The 21,635-nt window shown below is 43.5% G+C and overlaps 1 protein-coding gene across 1 annotated transcript in view; it reads right to left on the bottom strand.

The window, feature by feature from the left end:
• map4k5 (mitogen-activated protein kinase kinase kinase kinase 5) overlaps nucleotides 1-14,974 on the bottom strand; it is a 113,413-nt gene extending 98,439 nt beyond the window's left edge. The window contains exons 1-3 of the mRNA XM_039009210.1: nucleotides 14,832-14,974; nucleotides 13,609-13,894; nucleotides 7,002-7,059 (exon numbers count right to left, since the gene is read on the bottom strand). Of these exons, the coding sequence (XP_038865138.1) occupies nucleotides 7,002-7,059; nucleotides 13,609-13,716 (166 nt within the window). The 5' untranslated portion in view covers nucleotides 13,717-13,894; nucleotides 14,832-14,974. The remainder of the gene's footprint in view (nucleotides 1-7,001; nucleotides 7,060-13,608; nucleotides 13,895-14,831) is intronic.
• Nucleotides 14,975-21,635: the final 6,661 nt, after the last annotated feature.

Genomic DNA, 21,635 nt, shown 5'->3' on the forward strand with positions numbered 1-21,635 from the left:
AGAGAGAGAGACAGAGAGAGAGACAGAGAGAGAGACAGAGAGAGAGAGACAGAGAAATAGAGACAGAGAAATAGAGACAGAGAGAGACAGACAGAGTGACAGAGAGAGACAGACAGAGTGACAGAGAGACAGACAGCGTGACAGAGAGAGAGAGAGACAGACACACAATAATATTCCCCTTTGAGTAATGATAGGACTTGACAGAACTGCAGCAACAGTGACTATCAGACCATAAAGTTATCCTTCTAGACTTCATATTCAGTGGAGGTAAAGTTAAACACGTATATTTTACAGATCACTAAATCTTTCCCCTTGCCTTGCCAAGCTCCAAACCACAGACCCCTTTACTCCTCCGTTTCAATATGACCGGACGAATGACTACTTGTACAGGTTTATCATACCACAACACGCTGCATATAAACTAAACCATGTCCTATAAACTATTACGTACAGGGTTCACGTAATATCTAGTTCAGACTGTCTCTGATTCGCTTGAATTCCTAGAAATACACACTTAGAGTGTTTAGCTAGCTACTAGCTGCTGTAATTAATAAAGTACCACCACTGTAACATCTAGACTGGGTATCGGTAGAGTTGTGTGGACTTTATGCATCCCTTTATTTGTATATTATAATTAGATATTTATTTCTTCCCCCCTTTCGGGTAAAAGGAAGTAGGAGTCTAACACTACGCACTGCAGCGACACCATCTGCTCTCAATTCAGCAGCAGTGAGACAGAGGTTACATCTCAACTGACACCCTATTCCCTATGGGGGCCCTGGCCAAAAGTAGTGCAACCTATTCCCTATGGGGGCTCTGGCCAAAAGTAGTGCACCCTATTCCCTACGGGGGCTCTGGCCAAAAGTAGTGCACCCTATTCCCTACGGGGGCTCTGGCCAAAAGTAGTGCACCCTATTCCCTACGGGGGCTCTGGCCAAAAGTAGTGCACCCTATTCCCTACGGGGGCTCTGGCCAAAAGTAGTGCACCCTATTCCCTACGGGGGCTCTGGCCAAAAGTAGTGCACCCTATTCCCTACGGGGGCTCTGGCCAAAAGTAGTGCACCCTATTCCCTACGGGGGCTCTGGCCAAAAGTAGTGCACCCTATTCCCTACGGGGGCTCTGGCCAAAAGTAGTGCACCCTATTCCCCATGGGCTCTGGCCAAAAGTAGTGCACTATACAGGGAATAGGGTGGCATGTGACACAGCCAGAGACAGACCTAGGAAGGAGACTAAGAGACCGGGCCCTGGAACACACCGACCACGTGGCGCTAGTCGGATACCGACCACGTGGCGCTAGTCGGATACCGACCACGTGGCGCTAGTCGGATACCGACCACGTGGCGCTAGTTGGATACCGACCATGTGGCGCTAGCTGGATACCGACCATGTGGCGCTAGCTGGATATCGACCATGTGGCGCTAGTTGGATATCGACCACGGCGCTAGTTGGATATCGACCACGGCGCTAGTTGGATACCGACCATGTGGCGCTAGTTGGATACCGACCACGTGGCGCTAGTTGGATACCGACCACGTGGCGCTAGTTGGATACCGACCACGTGGCGCTAGTTGGATACCGACCACGTGGCGCTAGTTGGATACCGACCATGTGGCGCTAGTTGGATACCGACCATGTGGCGCTAGTTGGATACCGACCATGTGGCGCTAGTTGGATACCGACCATGTGGCGCTAGTTGGATACCGACCATGTGGCGCTAGTTGGATACCGACCATGTGGCGCTAGTTGGATATCAACCATGTGGCGCTAGTTGGATATCAACCATGTGGCGCTAGCTGGATATCAACCATGTGGCGCTAGCTGGATATCAACCATGTGGCGCTAGCTGGATATCAACCATGTGGCGCTAGCTGGATATCAACCATGTGGCGCTAGCTGGATATCAACCATGTGGCGCTAGCTGGATATCAACCATGTGGCGCTAGCTGGATATCAACCATGTGGCGCTAGCTGGATATCAACCATGTGGCGCTAGCTGGATATCAACCATGTGGCGCTAGCTGGATATCAACCATGTGGCGCTAGCTGGATATCAACCATGTGGCGCTAGCTGGATATCAACCATGTGGCGCTAGCTGGATATCAACCATGTGGCGCTAGCTGGATATCAACCATGTGGCGCTAGTTGGATATCAACCATGTGGCGCTAGTTGGATATCAACCATGTGGCGCTAGCTGGATATCAACCATGTGGCGCTAGCTGGATATCAACCATGTGGCGCTAGCTGGATATCAACCATGTGGCGCTAGCTGGATATCAACCATGTGGCGCTAGCTGGATATCGACCATGTGGCGCTAGTTTGATATCAACCATGTGGCGCTAGCTGGATATCAACCATGTGGCGCTAGCTGGATATCAACCATGTGGCGCTAGTTTGATATCAACCATGTGGCGCTAGCTGGATATCAACCATGTGGCGCTAGTTTGATATCAACCATGTGGCGCTAGTTGGATATCGACCATGTGGCGCTAGTTGGATATCAACCATGTGGCGCTAGCTGGATATCAACCATGTGGCGCTAGCTGGATATCAACCATGCACCTGGTTGAACTCCCCTCCTGTCCATATAATGGTATTCATAACCCCTCCTATGCTTTATGGACACAGCCCTGACGTTCCAGTGGGGAATACATTTTGAATATAAGAGAACTAGTGTGCATGACTCAAAAGAGTCTGAGTTAGCAGCCCTGTCTACTGAAGTGAAGACATCCTCCTGTGGGCTCTGTGACAGAAACACACACAACCGGATGTCTGTTGCAACGGGCTACCTCACAAATGGCACACTATTCAGAGCCCTTGTTAAAACCATTTAAAACGTAAGAGCACCTTCCTCAGAGCTGTGAGAGCAGGGTAAAGCTGCGCGTGTTAGCGAGCTAGAGAAACAAACAAGCTTTATAAATAGCTCTCATTACTGAGAATCACCTGGCGAAGCTCAATTTAACGCTAGCTTTAAATCCTCTTAGCAGTACTGTACTGCTCTCGTCTCTATTGACACTAGACAGACGCATACACAACAGACTAAATGTGTACTACACTACTCCATCCTCAAGACAAGAGGGGCTTCACAGTTCAGTGTTTTTACTGGCAGTAACTGAGGAATTCTACAGAAACCAGTAACCTCATACATACGAACTGCTAGAAATAGACTACTGTAGTAGTACCATTCACATAAAGCACTTCTGAGATTGCTTACATTTATAGAGGTGAGTCCATAGGCCTACATATAGAGAGGTAAGAGCCTAATGTCAATATAACAGCCGTCCTTATTGCCCAGAACTGTACATGTCTTGTTTTAACAGTGCAGAGATGACCTGTTGACCCTGCCATTACAGATTTGGAGCCAATAAGAGGCCAGGGAACCATACACATTTGAGCAAGAGGCCCATTTCAGCGAGTTATTGGGAGGCGCCGAAGAGCACAACAAGGTCTTCCTCCCATATGGCCCCCTACTCTCTAATATAGGGACAACTACCCATAAGGCACTGGTAAACAAAAAAACAGTACCACATCTATAGGGAATAGGGAGCCATTTGAGAAGCAGTCACAGAGAGCGACCAACAAGTAAAGCGACCCACAATGTTCTCATGTTGCTGGAAGCCTCAAAGACAGGTCACTTCCTGTTAGAATGAGCACTTCCCTAAGAGATTAAGAAACCAGTTGATGCGTCTTAAACGGCACCCTAGTACCTATGGGGGCTCTGGTCAAATGTAGTGCACCATATAGGGAATAGGGTGCAGTCTTAGATGCAGGACGCAGACACCAGCTCTGCCTCCGCACGAACCACAGGACTTTTTAAGAGTATGAGACATGTTGTTTTTCCTCACACCTCTAGTCAGCGTAGAAGAGGTGAAATTGGAGGAACACAAATAATACATCATTTAAAACTTGTATAGCGGCTTTTCAAAGAATCTCAAAGCGAATTAAAAAATATATGTAAAAAAAATACATCGAAATGCCTCTAGTCGGCTTCAGATGAAGTTTCACCGATAAGCGATATTCAATAAAAAAGGATAGGGGGAAAAAATGGAATCTCAATCTTATCTGAACATTTCTTGATAACAAATTATAGTTTTGGCAAGTCGGACATATAGGACATCTACTTTGTGCAAGACAAGTAATTTTTCCAACAATTGTTTACAGACAGATTATTTCACTGTATAACAATTCCAGTGGGTCAGAAGTTTACATACACTAAGTTGACTGTGCCTTTAAACAGCTTGGAAAATTCCAGAAAATTATGTCATGGCTTTGGAAGCTTCCGATAGGCTAATTGACATCATTTGAGTCAATTGGAAGTGTACCTGTGGATGTATTTCAAGGCCTACCTTCAAACTCAGTGCCTCTTTGCTTGACATCATGGGAAAATCAAAAGAAGTCAGCCAAGACATCAGAAAAAAAATTGTAGACCTCCACAAGTCTGGTTCATCCTTGGGAGCAATTTTCAAACACCTGAAGGTACCACGTTTATCTGTACAAACAATAGTACACAAGTATAAACACCACGGGACCACGCAGCCGTCATACCGCTCAGGAAGGAGATGCGTTGTCTCCTAGAGATGAAAGTACTTTGGTGCGAAAAGTGCAAATCAATCCCAGAACAGCAGCAAAGATGTGAAGATGCTGGAGGAAACAGGTACAAAAGTATCTATATCCACAGAAAAATGTGTCCTTTAAATCGATATAACCTGAAAGGCCGCTCAGCAAGGAAGAAGCCACTGCTCCAAAACCGCCATAAAAAAGCCAGACTACGGTTTGCAACTGCACATACCGTACAAAGACCGTACTTTTTGGAGAAATGTCCTCTGGTCGGAATAAACAAAAATAGAACTGTTTGGCCATAACGACCATCATTATGTTTGGAGGAAAAAGGGGGAGGCTTGCAAGTCGAAGAACACCATCCCAACCGTGAAGCACGGGGGGTGGCAGCATCATGTTGTGTGGGTGCTTTGTTGCAGGAGGGACTGGTGCACTTCACAAAATAGATGGCATCATGAGGTGGGGAAATTATGTGGATATATTGAAGCAACATCTCAAGACATCAATCAGGAAGCTAAAGCTTGGTCGCAAATGGGTCTTCCAAATGGACAATGACCCCAAGCATACTTCCAAAGTTGTGGCAAAGTGGCTTAAGGACAACAAAGTCAAGGTATTGGAGTGGCCATCACAAAGCCCTGACCTCAATCCTTTAGAAAATTTGTGGGCATAACTGAAAAAGCGTGTGCGAGCAAGGAGGCCTACAAACCTGACTCAGTTACACCATCTCGGTCAGGAGGAATGGGCCAAAATTCACCCAACTTCTTGTGGGAAGCTTGTGGAAGGCTACCCGAAACGTTTGACCCAAGTTAAACAATTTAAAGGTAATGCTACCAAATACTAATTGAGTGTATGTAAACTTCTGACCCACTGGGAATGTGATGAAAGAAATAAAAGCTGAAATAAATCATTCTCTCTACTATTATTCTGATATTTCACATTTTTTAAATAAAGTGGTGATCCTAACTGACCTAAGACAGGGAATTTTTACTAGGATTAAATGTCAGGAATTGTGGAAAAACTGAGTTTAAATGCATTTGGCTAAGGTGTATGTAAACTTTTACTATTTTCTACATTGTAGAATAATAGTGAAGACATCAAAACTATGAAATAACACATATGGAATCATGTAGTAACCAAAAAAGTGTTAAACATATAAAAAATATATTTTATATTTGAGATTCTTGAAATAGCCACCCCTTTGCCTTGATGACAGCTTTGCACACTCTTGGAATTCTCTCAACCAGCTTCATAAGGTACCTGGAATGTCTTTCAATTATCAAGTGTGCCTCCTTAAAAAGTTAATTTGTGGGGGCCTCCCGGGTGGCGCAGTGGTCTAGGGCACTGCAGCGCTAGCTGCGCCACCAGGGACTCTGGGTTCGCGCCCGGGCTCTGTCGCAGCCGGCCGCGACCGGGAGGTCCGTGGGGCGACGCACAATTGGCCTAGCGTCGTCCGGGTTAGGGAGGGTTTGGCCGGTAGGGATATCCTTGTCTCATCGCGCACCAGCGACTCCTGTGGCGGGCCGGGCGCAGTGCGCGCTAATCAAGGGAGCAAGGTGCACGGTGTTTCCTCCGACACATTGGTGCGGCTGGCTTCCGGGTTGGAGGCGCGCTGTGTTAAGAAGCAGTGCGGCTTGGTTGGGTTGTGTTTCGGAGGACGCATGGCTTTCGACCTTCGTCTCTCCCGAGCCCGTACGGGAGTTGTAGCGATGAGACAAGGGTTAATTAGGTTAAGATTAATTACTAACAATTGGATACCACGAAATTGGGGAGAAAAAGGGGTATAATTTATTTTTAAAGTAAAATAAAAAAAGGTTCATTTGTGGTATTTCTTTCCTTCTTAACGCATTTATTTATTTAACTAGGCAAGTCAGTTAAGTTGTACCTAAGAAGGTAAACTAAACTATTCACTATCATACAGGATATAGTTATATTGGCGCTAGGACGCTAGGCTAAGCTAAGACGCTAGGCTAAGCTAAGACGCTAGGCTAAGACGCTAGGCTAAGCTAAGACGCTAGGCTAAGCTAGGACGCTAGGCTAAGCTAGGACGCTAGGCTAAGCTAAGACGCTAGGCTAAGCTAAGACGCTAGGCTCCCGAGTGGCACAGAGTTCTAAGGCACTGCATGTCAGCGCTCGAGACGTCACTACAGACCCTGGTTCGATTCCAGGCTGTATCACAACCGGCCGTGATTGGGAGTACCATAGGGCCCAGCGTCGTCCCGGTTTGGCTGGGGTAGGCCGTCATTGTAATTAAGAATTTGTTCTTAACTGACTTGCCTGGTTAAATAAAGGCAAAAATAAATAAACTAATATCCTGTTAACCACAAATAAATGTTCTTAAATCATGTTTAATATTTTGAGTTTCTTTAAATCCTTCAGAGTTAATTATGGGGTCATTTTCATGCATACAGTAAGTAGATAGGAATTGTAGTTATATCCAACTCACCTGGCTCCAGTTTAATAATCTTGACAGCAGCAAGCTCTCCCGTTTGGATATTTCGAGCCTGAAAGAGAGAATAAGAGTGTGGACCGGGGAGCCAGTCAGTGTTGGGGAATAATAGTCACACAATATCATGAAACCCCTGTTATCAGATAGGCCTATATTGGGGGGGGGGGGGCAGAATTAAAATTCAAACTGTAAAATTATGTTACTGTATATCCCTATCCATTAGTCACGAGTTAGTTCAGTTCAAATGGGACTGTGGTTCTTCATACGGGTACTGACCAAACCAGAGAGACACCACCAGACAGTCCTGAAATGTTTAGGTCATGATTCAGTGTTTCCATCTGGGCCGGAGGAAGTAGGTCGCCATCAGCCTCAAATCTAGCTCAAGACGCTAGGCTAGGATATGTCTCCTAAAGGAGTCCTCGTACAGAGCTTCTAGGATATGTCTCCTAAAGGAGTCCTCGTACAGAGCTTCTAGGATATGTCTCCTAAAGGAGTCCTCGTACAGAGCTTCTAGGATATGTCTCCTAAAGGAGTCCTCGTACAGAGCATTCGGGAAAGCATTCAGAGCCCTTCACTTTTTCCACATTTTGTTACGTTACAGCCTTATTCTAAAATGGATTTAATTAGATTTTTCATCATTCCACACAATACTTCATAATGCTGAAGCATAAACAGGTTTTCAGAAATTTTTGCAAATTATCACATGTACACAAGTATTCAGCCCATCTACTCAGTACTTTGTTGACGCACCATTGGCAGCGATTAGCCTCAAATCTTCTTGGGTATGACGCTACAAGCTTGGCACACCTGGATTTGGGGAGCGTCTCCACTTTCTTCTCTGCAGAGTCTTTCAAGCTCTGTCAGGTTGGACGGGGAGCGTCGCTGCACAGCTATTTTCAGGTCTCTCCAGAGATGTTTGATCGGGTTCAAGTCCGTGCTCTGGCTGGGTCACTCAAGAACATTCAGACTTGTCCCGAAGCCACTCCTGCGTTGTCTTGGCTGTGTGTTTAGGGCCGTTGTCCTGTTGGAAGGTTAACCTTCGACCCAGTCGGAGGTCCTGAGTGCTCTGGAGAAGCTTTTCATCAAGGATCTCTGTACCCCTTTCCCTCGATCCTGACTAGTCTCCCTGTCCCTGCTGCTGAAAAACATCCCCACAGCATGATGCTGCCACCAAGATTCACCTTAGGGATGGTGCCAGGTTTCCTCCATACATGACGCTTGGCATTCAGGTCAAAGAGTTCAATCTTGGTTTCATCAGACCAGAGAATCTTGTTTCTCATGGACAGAGTCTTGAGGTGCCTTTTGGCAAACTCCAAGCTTGCTGTCATGTGCCTTTTACAGAGAAGTGGCTTCCGTCTGGCTACTCAACCATAAAGGCCTGATTGGTTGCTGATTGGTTCTCCCATCTCTGAGTGCTGCAGAGATGGGAGAACCTTCCAGAAGGACAACCACCTCCACAAAGGAACTCTGAAGCTCTGTCAGAGTGACCATCAGGTTCTTGGTCACCTCCCTGACCAAGGCCCTTCTCCCCCAATTGCTCAGTTTGGCTGGGTGGACAGCTCTAGGAAGAGTCTTGGTGGTTCCAAAATTGTTCCATTTAAGAATGATGAAGGCCACCGTGTTCTTGGGGACCTTCAAATGGTGCAGAAATGTTTTGGTACCCTTCCCCAGATCTGTGCCTCAACACAATCCTGTCTCGGAGCTCTACGGACAATTCCTTCGACCTCACGGCTTGGTTTTTACTCTGACATGCACTATCAACTGGGGGACCTTATATAGACAGGTGTGTGCCTTTCCAAATCATATCCAATCAATTGAATTTACCACAGGTGGACTCCAATCATGTTGTAGAAACATCTCAAGGATGATCAATGGAAACAGGATGCACCGGAGCTCAGTTGAGTCTCATAAAGGGTCTGAATACTTATGTAAATAAGGTTTCATGCCTCCCGAGTGGCGCAGTGGTCTAAAGGCACTAAAGGCACTGCATCACCGGCCGCAACCGGGAGACCGGTCAAGCTATATTACTGTTGTTTGTCCCTCTTGAGACACCGTAGCAACATCATAGCCATTATTAGCCAGTAATACAATTTCACAGCTAGCAATGTTGTTTGGTGCAGTACTTGACCAGTGAAATGTGAAAACTAGGAGTGCACTGCAGACAGAAGGACCTAGCTGCTACACTCTCCCCTGTCTCGTTGAATGACAGAAAACACTTAATTGAAAAACACTATCCATAGTTCCCACCCCTACTGTTGACAAATCACCGACAAAGGGGCGTAGACGTCGGCTACCGAACATCGACTTGACTCAAGAAAACAATGTGCGAGCAAAGGGCCCAAAAAAAACCTGCCGAACACCAAAACGTCACTAAATTTCGGCATAATATAATGCGAACTGTTTCGACTGTTCATGCTAGCAGATACCCATTGACTTCCAGTCGCGAAACTACCTCTTAACTTCCTTCATAATGGACAAAGACATAAAAATGGTATCCACGACTTCAATCGGACTCGGGGGAAGTCGATAAAGGGTCTCATTGCCAGTGCCTTCCGAGTGGCGCAGTGGTCTAAGGCACTGCATCGCAGTACTAGCCACTAGACATTCTGGGTTCGAGTCCAGGCTCCGTCACAGCCGGCCGGGAGACCAACAGGTCGACGCACAATTGGCCCAGCGTCGTCCGGGTTAGGGGAGGGTTTGACCGGCAGGGATGTCCTTGTGCCATCGCACACTAGCGACTCCTGTGGCGGGCGCAGTGCACGCTGACACAGTCGCCAGATGTTTCCTCCGACACATTGGTGCGGCTGGCTTCCGGGTTAAGTGGGCGTTGTGTCAAGAAGCAGTGCGGCTTGGTTGGGTTGTGTTTCGGAGGACACACGGCTCTCGACCTTCGCCTCTCCCGAGTCCGTACGGGAGTTGCAGCGATGAAACAAGACTGTAACTACCAATTGGATACCACGAAAAAGGGGCTTTAAAAAATTATAAATCTCAAAGTATCCCTTTAAGGTATACAAACAACATCACACAAGACATACAGAGACTAGGCAAAGCTGTGATACTGTATGTGCAAAAGGTTTTGTACTTATGTTGAACTTAAGACAGCAGGTAGCCTAGTGGTTAGAGCGTTGGGCCAGTAACCGAAAGGTTGATAGATCGAATCCCCGAGCTGACAAGGTAAAAATCTGTCGTACTGTGGCAGTTAACCCACTGTTCCCTGTCATGTTCCCTGGCCGTCATTGTAAATAAGAATTTGCTCTTAACTGACTTGTTTAGTTAAAAAATCAAATCAAATTGAAATTAAAAAAAAAGGCTAATTGATTTCAGGATGAAAAGCAAAAGTCCATTCTTTTGTCTTAGCCAAGTCCCTCTACCCCCACAGCCAAGTCCCTCCACCCCCACAGCCAAGTCCGGCAACACCTACACACACACACAGCCAAGTTCCGCCACACACACACACACACACAGCCAAGTTCCGCCACACACACACACACACAGCCATGTCCCGCCACACACACACACACACAGCCATGTCCCGCCACACACACACACACACACACAGCCAAGTTGCGCCACACACACACACACACACAGCCATGTCCCGCCACACACACACACACACAGCCATGTCCCGCCACACACACACACACACAGCCATGTCCCGCCACACACACACACACACACACAGCCAAGTCCCGCCACCCCCACCACACGTCTCCCTCTCTGGTATTGCACTCTGATAGAGATGCTCAGTCTACTTTCATTGAATTTCCACAAAGGGAGGATTCATCGCTCCAAGAGGTCCAGGAACTACCTTCCTGTTCAAACCGGTGTTACATTTCTCAAATTAAAGTTTGCACATTACAACAAAATCAGTCCAGGATAAAATATGAATAAGTAAAATATTGTCGGTTTAATCTTCAATACTGATCCCCCCCCATTTATAGACTTGGGACAATAAACAGACAGAGATAGATGAAAGTCCAGGGATAGAATTGAAGGATTTTGGGCACTGGCAAGCCTGGCTAGTAGACCACAATTTTCACTACATCAGTTATAAAAACCTGTGCCATGAGATTACTTAAAAAGACCCAATTTTACTTTCTGGCAGGCTAGTTGGGAACATTTTCTACAAGCCTGGTCTGATAAGTACTAGCTTCGGGCTAGCATAAAATGTCCATCCCTGGATGAAACACACTTTTCATCAAAAAAAGAGACGAGCCAAGTAACAAAACAACCAATCAAACTCAACCCTCATGGGTTTACTTCCTGGTCCTCTCAATTTGACAAATATCTCCAACACATCTGTGCCCTACAGCAGACCAACATCATTGTTTAGGGGGGAGGGACTTTTCAAATTTGAAGTATTTCCCGCTGTCGGTACGGCAAAGAACACTCCCACACGGGTCACATGTTTAGACAAGGACCTGATCGTATTTCACTCTGCCTGCCGTAGTCCTGGTCTGCATATCAAATGGCACCCTATTCCCTATTTAGCCCTATGTGCTCTGGTCAGAAATAGTGCACTAAATAGGGAGCCATTTGGAACTTGGCTTGCGTGTTCATGGCTCTCTCTGGGAAAATACCAGGCACCGCATTCCACCAGTGGCCTGCCTCGGCTGTGGGGGTGTCTGGGGTGGGACTGGCCTTCCACAGATTACTTTGTGAGGCGAGGGCTTGACAGACTAGCTGCTTCAACTTTCACACACTGGAGCAAATCGGTAGCCAAGTCATCCATTACAAATAGGTAAACAAGAACACTTAAAAAAATATATAATAATAATAATAATTGTTTAAATGCAACTGTCTGCACAATTGTGATTTTGAACTTGGGAACAGACAGGAAAATGTCTAGATTGGAAGGCTCAAATCCGATCCAATAAATTGTCCCTTTGTTAAGTAAATACACTCTCTCTCTCTCCTCAAAGCTTTGCCAGGAAAATGGGAGCTGGATCGCTCCTAGCTTTCCCTACCAATCCATCTAGCTTCTACTTTAACCACATGCTCCATCAAACAATAACAGAGGTGGGGGGGTTGCAGTACAATTGCTTTATTACATAGGGTATTTCCCAAGTGGCACCCTAGTCCCTATATAGTGCACTACTTTAGACCAGGGCCCATAGCGCACTGGTCAAAAGTAGTGCTCTATGTAGGGACTAGGGTGCCATTTGGGAAATAACCATGGGTTACTACAGGGTTACAGATGCATCCTACAATAAATAGTCTGGTGGTTCATACTGGGAGGAATAAATACAACACAGGGCCAATATGAAAAACAACCTGACAAAAGTTCAGGTTTTTCTGGCAGTGAATAACATCAAGGGCATTGGGTTGCCCAAATGATTCCTTCTTCCCAGTTATAAAATCAGTGTACTGTGTAGATCGTCGCTATCGTAGAACGATTCTGGTTCTGACTGTACAGCCAAGTACGTGGACCTGCTTAGCAATGTTCTGACGACGTCATCAAAACATATGAAAGACCTTCATGAGTAAAGATATTGGTTCAATCCATCCCGTGTAGCTACTACCTGATAGAATAAATAGGTTAGACGTAGAAACTTGTATTCCATGTCGTTGCTACATCACGTGTGGAATTTTCCTTGTTGCCACATAAAAAAAGACAACAACAAAAACAGGAAATCAACTCCAGGTGATTTTTTTTTATTTAAGAAATCTGTTAATGTATTCCCACGCATAGTAGAGATACACGACGTGAAATTTGAAATGACTGTTTTAGTCTAACATTATATCTGTTTGGGCTTCTTGCGGTCAATTTGCAGTCTACAAATTATTTGTAATTATGTTCCACCCCTCCAACTATCCGCTCAAGAAAAAAAGTGAAGAAGAAAAAACCGGCCCGCGGGTGAATCGAGTTGAAGATCCCTGCGGCAGACTGCTGTGTCCTTCAGCTACTGTATTAGGAACCCAAAACACTGGAGTGATAACATGGTGGGCAGATGCTAAACTCATCAGGAGTAAATGAAAGCCTTTGTGGTAGGTGACTCACCACTCTAAAATAAATCCTCGACAAAACTTCACAAGACAGCTCCCGTCAAAACAGGCAAAAGTGATTTTTTTTTTTTAAATGGATAACTAAGAGCTTGATAATGTACCTAGGTATACGTTTTCTAATAACTTCAGGCTGCAAAAAAATAGTTTCAAACAGATAACAAAATACTTCACATGCCATGTAGATGAGCATTCATTTTAGTTTCCATTCAAAAACTAAAATGCCCCTGTAACTACTGGCAAACTGACAACTGTAAAGGTTCAGTGCTTTGCATCAAGGTGCTAGTAGGGTATACAACATACACACCGCCATCACAGAACTTTACTAACATCTTGGATATAAAAGCTTTAACACATTGCGAGAGAGAGAAATGAACTACGGGCCTGGGGGAGTGAACTCCTACCTTGACAACTTCATGTCAGTAACTCTGGCCAGATTTCAATAGGAATTAGATAGGGGATAGAAGCACTCAAGCACAGGGATCTCGTGCCTCTCAACAGATGTGTGTGCTTGTTTTGGTTAGACAAAGATCTAAATTCAGAACAACCAAATCTAATACAGACTGTTTATTCAGTTTGATGGTAGCTTAAAAAATACCTTGTATACGTCTCCATATGTGCCGCTCCCAACTCGTTGAATAAGCTCGAAATCCTGCTGTGGATTTTTTCTTTGAATTTCTCCACTAGGTCTTGGAAAGATATCCATAGCAGCTAGCTAATTGGCTGGATAGCTTGTCAACACCTAGTTACTTTACATTTAGCTAACTAGTTAGCTTGTGCAAATACACGTCACTATCATTCGAGAGGAGTACTTCAAGTTGTGATAACTTGCTTCTCTAAAGCTGCAGAAGTGCTGCTTCCAAATCTGGCCTCTGGTCCATTTCCTGCCAATGAGACAGAGAAGAAAAGAACAGTTAATTTAATGAGGAAACCTCTAGCTAATAGCTTGGTGCCTTGAACTGCACACACACACACACACACACACACACGTAGTATTGCTAAATACTGCACAATTTAAACACTTGCCCACCAATCCCCCCTTCCCCAAAACACGTAAATATTGGACTATAAATTGTGCCTTCCATTATTATACTAATGCTATAATGTTCATTATACTCTGACATTTACTTTATGTTCGTATTCTCAGATTTTATCATTTATTTTTGTTGTTGCATTGTTGAGAAGATACATGCAAGTAACGTTAAGCATTTCGTTGGACGGTGTATAGTAAGTTCTACTATGTGTATCCTGTACATACTACTAATGAAACTTGAAACTTTAAGGTAGCTACAAACCACAGATATCATTTCACAACACAGACAGTCAAGAATCAATTTATTCGCTGGCCAGCCGGTTAGGTTAGGTTGAGGATAGCAAGCTAGCTAACAGTAACTAACTTCCAAGCGGCTAACGTTAGCTACGAAAAAGTCAGCAGATAAACAATAGATTGATCATTGAATTTATATAACGTTATAGTTCAACAAAATTGCTAACCGTCCACAACGTTAGAGTTCATCAAATTAGCTAGTTACTATAGCTACCGGAGCGATATTAAACTGTTTTTCAAAACGTAATGTTAGCTAAACTTCTGGTTGTCATCCTCCCTGTCTAATTAATAAAGTTACTAATTCAGACATGGGACAACAGACGAGTGCAATTAACTACCATGTAGAAACTAACAAAAGTGTTTCGGCCTTCCACTCCATGACCAGGAATTGGCAGCCTTGCTTGGAGCTAACGTTACTAGCTATCTATTTAGCATCCCCCCCAACTAACATTAGCTAACTAACCGTTAGCTAATCCAACGTATGCTCCACTTACCAATTACTCCATATACGTTTGACATACGAAAAGTCATATGTTCAATTCCTTTTCATCCCCCCCCAAAAAACAAGGTATTATTTATTCCTCAGAGAAAGTGTAAACTTCTTGCTGGCTGCTCACTCAGCAACGGCAAAACGTATCTCGGCTGGAAGTCCAACCTCACGTGTTGTCACGTCATTTCCTCTTGTTGACAGTACGAGCTGCTACTAACTAGGGAAAATGTACTTTATGCCACGCATGCATTCAACTGTAAAGGTTAACTAGATTGCAAGATAACAACAACTAGCATAATTGAATCGATCAAAAATCTATTGAAAGCATTGTTGTTGTCAAGAGGTAATGACTGTCACTCTGATAAATGATGTGCGACTACTGCCACCTAGCGATGCAAGCAGGCAACTGTAACAGAAAAGACGATTTAGCAGTATAAAACTATATAAATTCCTGTATAAATTACAACTCAAATTTGAGATTAATTTGGGATCATATGTGATGAGACCATTCATATTTAATTGTTGAATTGTATTATTTTTTAGAGTGGTAATTACACTTTCTTCTTCAGCTCTCCTCGTCTTGGCAAGAATACTCCCATATTTTCATAAATATTTTCCAACCTCATATTTAAAAAGCTCCCAGTAATTACTGTATGAATTGTCATTTATAGTTCTAAGTATTGTGAGGTGTCCTCAAATATTTTTTTTTTGACTCTCTGGGGGATGTGAAATCAATTGGGGAGGCTGAGGGGGGGGGGGGACAGTTTAATGACCCTATTATTGTTGAACACATAATTTATTCAATTGAACAGTCTCCTGGGACTGTTGGTGTATCTGCTGAGTTTTACACAACGTTTTCTCAACATTTATCCCCATTTCTGTTAGAGGTCTTTTCTGAAAGCATTGCAAATAATGCTCTCCCTCCAAGTTTGACTCGAGGTCTGATTACATTAATACTTAAGCCCAAGAAAGACTTGCTTCTCCTCGATAATTGGCGTCCAATCTATCTGCTCAATAACGACTACAAAATATTAGCCTCTATATTTGCAAAAAAGAATGAAGGCAGTAATTGGACTCAATTATAGAAGAGACCCAATCTGGCTTCATGAGGAACAGACATATATCTAATCTTCAAAGACAGTTTTATTGTCTTCTTAGACTTTTATAAAGCCTTCGATACAGTGGAACATCTCTCCCTTGAGAAATTTGGTTTTGGTGAATTCTTTTGTAGTTCTAGTAAAACAATTTTTTATAAAATCAAATGTTTTGGGTCACATACACATGGTTAGCAGATGTTATTGTGAGTGTAGCGAAATGCTTGTGCTTCTAGTTCCTTCAGTGCAGTAATATCTAACAAGTAATCTAACAAATTCCCCAACAACTATCTAATACACACAAGTGTAAAGGGGTGAATGAGAATATGTACATATAAATATATGGATGAGCGATGGCTGAACGGCATAGGCAAGGTGCAATAGATGGCATAAAATACAGTATATACATTTGATATGAGTAATGTAAGATATATAAACATTATTAAAGTGGCATTATTTAAAGTGGCATTGTTTAAAGTGACTAGTGATCCATTTATTAAAGTGGCCAGTGATTGGGTCTCAATGCAGGCAGCAGCCTCTCTGAGTCAGTGATTGCTGTTTAGCAGTCTGATGGCCTTGAGATAGAAGTTGTTTTTCAGTCTCTCGGTCCCCGCTTTGATGCACCTGTACTGACTTCGCCTTCTGGATGGTAGCAGTGTGAACAGGCAGTGGCTCAGGTGGTTGTTGTCCTTAATGATCTTTTTTGCCTTCCTGTGACATCGGGTGTTATAGGTGTCATGGAGGGCAGGTAGTTTGCCCCCAGTGATCCATTATATGAATGGGAACAGTTCCATTAAATTAAAGCATGGCACTTCTCCTAGATTTGATTTGAAAAGAGGAATTAGGCAAGGTTGCCCAATTTTGCCTTATCTCTTCCTGCTTGCAACCCAACTTCTTACAAGTTTTGTTAAATCAAGCGATATAAAAGGGATCTTTATAGCTGACAGAGATATTAAAAGGGGTCTCTATTGCTGACAGAGATATTAAAAGGGATCTCTATTGCTGACAGAGATATTAAAAGGGATCTCTATTGCTGACAGAGATATTAAAAGGGATCTCTATTGCTGACAGAGATACTGAAAGGGATCTCTATTGCTGACAGAGATATTAAAAGGGATCTCTATTGCTGACAGAGATATTAAAAGGGATCTCTATTGCTGACAGAGATATTAAAAGGGATCTCTATTGCTGACAGAGATATTAAAAGGGATCTCTATTGCAGCCCAGTCCCTAAATCTTGACAAAATAGGTAAAGTGGTTGACCAGATGCTTTTCAACTTTATCTGGAAAAATTATACACTTTACATTAGGAAATCTGTCGTTATGAACACATATTAATATGGTGGTCTACTTTTTTGTTGTTGTTGATTTTCCTACTTTAAATAATACTTTTAAGATAAATTGGGCTAAAGATTTCTTAAAGAATCCAACATCAATATAGAATTTCATCCCTCATTATATCTTCTCTCGTTTTGGTGGCTTCAATTTGATGTTACTTTGTAACTATAGTAACTACAACATTGATCAGATTCCTCCACCTAGAGAGTTTCGCCATAGTCTAGTCTGTTTAGACGTGTAACCCGACCGTTATGTCACAACTTACTGGAATACATTGGTCACTAATATCTGTTGGGAAAAAAAGTTTGGTTATTACCACACAAATATCTGCTTGTTAACCAGGTGAAAGAGGTCTCTTTCAGAATGATCCATAAGTACGACCCTGTAAATCATTACCTGAAGAATCTCAAAAAAGACATTAACATGAACTGTACTTTTTGTGTTGACCATCCAGAAACAGTTTTGCATTTATTTTGACATTGTCTAGATGTAAAGAAATTATGGAACGATATTCATACTTTTATAATTGTTAATATTCTTGATGAGTTTCGTTTTTATGGGAAAATGTGCTGCTCGGTTTCCTTAACTATAAAAAGGATACAGAAAAACAATTTTACCTCATAAATCTAATTATGCTAATGATAAAAAGGTAATATTCATATATGTAAATTCACTCATTGTAACGAATCTCTACTTCGTCCTCCTCCTCAGACGAGGAGAGGCGAGAAGGATCAGAGGACCAATGCGCAGCGTGATAGTTTGACATAATGAATTTATTAACGTAAAGACGAAACACGAAAACACTACAACAAACTACAAAACAAATAAACGATGTAGACAGACCTGACTTGAGAACTTACAAACTATGAAGAACGCACGAACAGGAACAGACTACATATACGAAACGACAAACGAAACAGTCCCGTGTGGTAGACATACAGACACGGAAGACAACCACCCACAACAAACAATGTGAAACAACCCCCCTATATATGGTTCTCAATCAGAGGAAAACGTAAAACACCTGCCTCTGATTGAGAGCCATACAAGGTCAATTAAACCTGACACTTAACATAGAACAAACACAGACTGCCCACCCAGCTCACGTCCTGACCCACTAAACACAACTATACAAAAGGAAAACAAGGTCAGGAACGTGACACTCATATTAAACCACTCTTCCGTGTTTTCTATAAGGAATTCTAGCAGTACATTAAGACCATTCAACATTCTTCTAATAAAAAAGCTGTTAAAACAATCCACATGTGTGCATCCTCTAAGGCCTTTGTATAATTTGTAATTTGTTGCATATGTTATCATTGTCTGTTTGTATACTTCTTGTATGAATGTTTACTGTTTTTTTCTGCAATAATTAAAAAATATATATATACATACACTACCGGTCAAAAGTTTTAGAACACCTACTAATTCAGTCCAACTCATCCCAAACCATCTCAATTGGGTTGAGGTCGGGTGAATGTGGAGGCCAGGTCATCTGATGCAGCACTCCATCACGCTCCTCCTTGGTCAAATAGCCCTTACACAGCCTGGAGGTGTGTTGGGTCATTGTCCTGTTGAAAAACAAATGATTGTCCTACTAAGGCAAACCAGATGGGATGGCGTATCGCTGCAGAATGCTGTGATAGCCATGCTGGTTAAACAGTGCCTTGAATTCTAAATAAATCACTGACAGTGTCACCAGCAAAGCACCATCACACCTCCTCCATGCTTCATGGTGGGAAATACACATGCAGAGATCATCCGTTCACCCACACAGCATCTCACAAAGACACGGCGGTTGGAACCAAAAATCTCCAATTTGGACTCCAGACCAAAGGACAAATTTCCACCGGTCTAATGTCCATTGCTCATGTTTCTTGGCCCAAGCAAGTCTCTTCTTTTTATTGGTGTCCTTTAGTAGTGGTTTCTTTGCAGCAATTTGACCATGAAGGCCTGATTCACACAGTCTCCTCTAAACAGTTGATGTTGAGATGTGTCTGTTACTTGAACTTGAAGCATTTATTTGGGCTGCAATTTCTGAGGCTGATAACTCTGATGAACTGATCCTCTGCAGCAGAGGTAACTCTGGGTCTTCCTTTCCTGTGGCGGTCCTCATGAGAGACAGTTTCATCATAGCACTTGATGGGTTTTGCGACTGCACTTGAAGAAACTTTCAAAGTTCTTGAAATGTTCCGTATTGACTGATCTTCATGTCTTAAAAATAATGATGGACTGTTGTTTCTCTTTGCTTATTATCCTCTGCCGTTGTTGCAACCCCTATTACCAGTCTGTTCAACCTCTCTTTCATATCGTCCGAGATCCCTAAAGATTGGAATGCTGCCGCGGTCATCCCCCTCTTCAAAGGGGGAGACACTCTAGACCCAAACTGTTATAGACCTATATCCATCCTGCCCTGCCTCTCTAAAGTCTTCGAAAGACAAGTTAATAAACAGATCACTGACCATTTCGAATCCCACCGTACCTTCTCCGCTGTGCAATCCGGTTTCCGAGCTGGTCACGGGTGCACCTCATTCACGCTCAAGGTACTAAACGATACCATAACCGCCATCGATAAAAGACAGTACTGTGCAGCCGTCTTCATCGATCTGGCCAAGGCTTTCGACTCTGTCAATCACCGTATTCTTATCGGCAGACTCGACAGCCTTGGTTTCTCAAATGACTGCCTCGCCTGGTTCAACTACTTCGCAGACAGAGTTTAGTGTGTCAAATCGGAGGGCCTGTTGTCCAGACCGCTGGCAGTCTCTATGGGGGTACCACAGGGTTCAATTCTCGGGCCGACTCTTTTCTCTGTATATATCAACGATGTCGCTCTTGCTGCGGGTGATTCCCTGATCCACCTCTACGCAGACGACATCATTCTGTATACATCTGGCCCTTCTTTGGACACAGTGTTAACTAACCTCCAAACGAGCTTCAATGCCATACAACACTCCTTCCGTGGCCTCCAACTGCTCTTAAACGCTAGTAAAACCAAATGCATGCTTTTCAACCGTTCGCTGCCCGCACCCGCCCGCCCGACTAGCATCACTACCCTGGACGGTTCTGGCCTAGAATATGTGGACAACTACAAATACCTAGGTGTCTGGCTAGACTGTAAACTCTCCTTCCAGACTCATTTTAAACATCTCCAATCCAAAATCAAATCTAGAATCGGCTTTCTATTTCGCAACAAAGCCTCCTTCACTCACGCCGCCAAACTTACCCTAGTAAAACTGACTATCCTACCGATCCTCGACTTCGGCGATGTCATCTACAAAATAGCTTCCAATACTCTACTCAGCAAACTAGATGCAGTCTATCACAGTGCCATCCGTTTTGTTACCAAAGCCCCTTATACCACCCACAACTGCGACCTGTATGCTCTAGTCGGCTGGCCCTCGCTACATATTCATCGCTAGACCCACTGGCTCCAGGTCATCTATAAGTCTATGCTAGGTAAAGCTCCGCCTTATCTCAGCTCACTGGTCACGATAACAACACCCACCCGTAGCACGTGCTCCAGCAGGTATATCTCACTGGTCATCCCCAAAGCCAACACCTCCTTTGGCCGCCTTTCCTTACAGTTCTCTGCTGCCAGTGACTGGAACGAATTGAAAAAATCGCTGAAGCTGGAGACTTATATTTCCCTCACTAACTTTAAACATCAGCTTTCTGAGCAGCTAACCGATCGCTGCAGCTGTACATAGTCCATCTGTAAATAGCCCACCCAATCTACCTACCTCATCCCCATATTGTTTTTATTTACTTTTCTGCTCTTTTGCACACCAGTATCTCTACTTGCACATCATCATCTGCTCATTTATCACTCCAGTGTTAATATGCTAAATTGTGAATAACTTCGCTACTATGGCCTATTTATTGCCTACCTCCTCAGCCATTTGCACACACTGTATATAGACTTTCTTTTTTTATATTGTGTTATTGACCGTACGCTTGTTTATACCATGTGTAACTCTGTGTTGTTGTTTGTGTCGCACTGCTATGCTTTATCTTGGCCAGGTCGCAGTTGTAAATGAGAACTTGTTCTCAACTAGCCTACCTGGTTAAATAAAGGTGAAATATATATATATATTTTTTATCTGTTCTTGCCATAATATGGACTTGGTCTTTTACCAAATAGGGCTATCTTCTGTATACATATATACATATTATATATATATATATAAATATATTTGTTTTTTAAAATAAAAAATAATAGAGTTAGCAGTATCTTTATAACGCCCCCCGCCCCCCCAAAAAACGACAACCATTGAAACAGCACCTACTTGCAGCGGATACAAATACTGCACACCCAACTCCCGTCAGCTTCAGCATCCTCCCTTTTATGAGAATCCTCCTCCGTGTCGGATTTAATA

The sequence above is a fragment of the Salvelinus namaycush genome, chromosome 15 (genome assembly GCF_016432855.1).
Source record: "Salvelinus namaycush isolate Seneca chromosome 15, SaNama_1.0, whole genome shotgun sequence".
Lineage (NCBI taxonomy): Eukaryota > Metazoa > Chordata > Actinopteri > Salmoniformes > Salmonidae > Salvelinus > Salvelinus namaycush.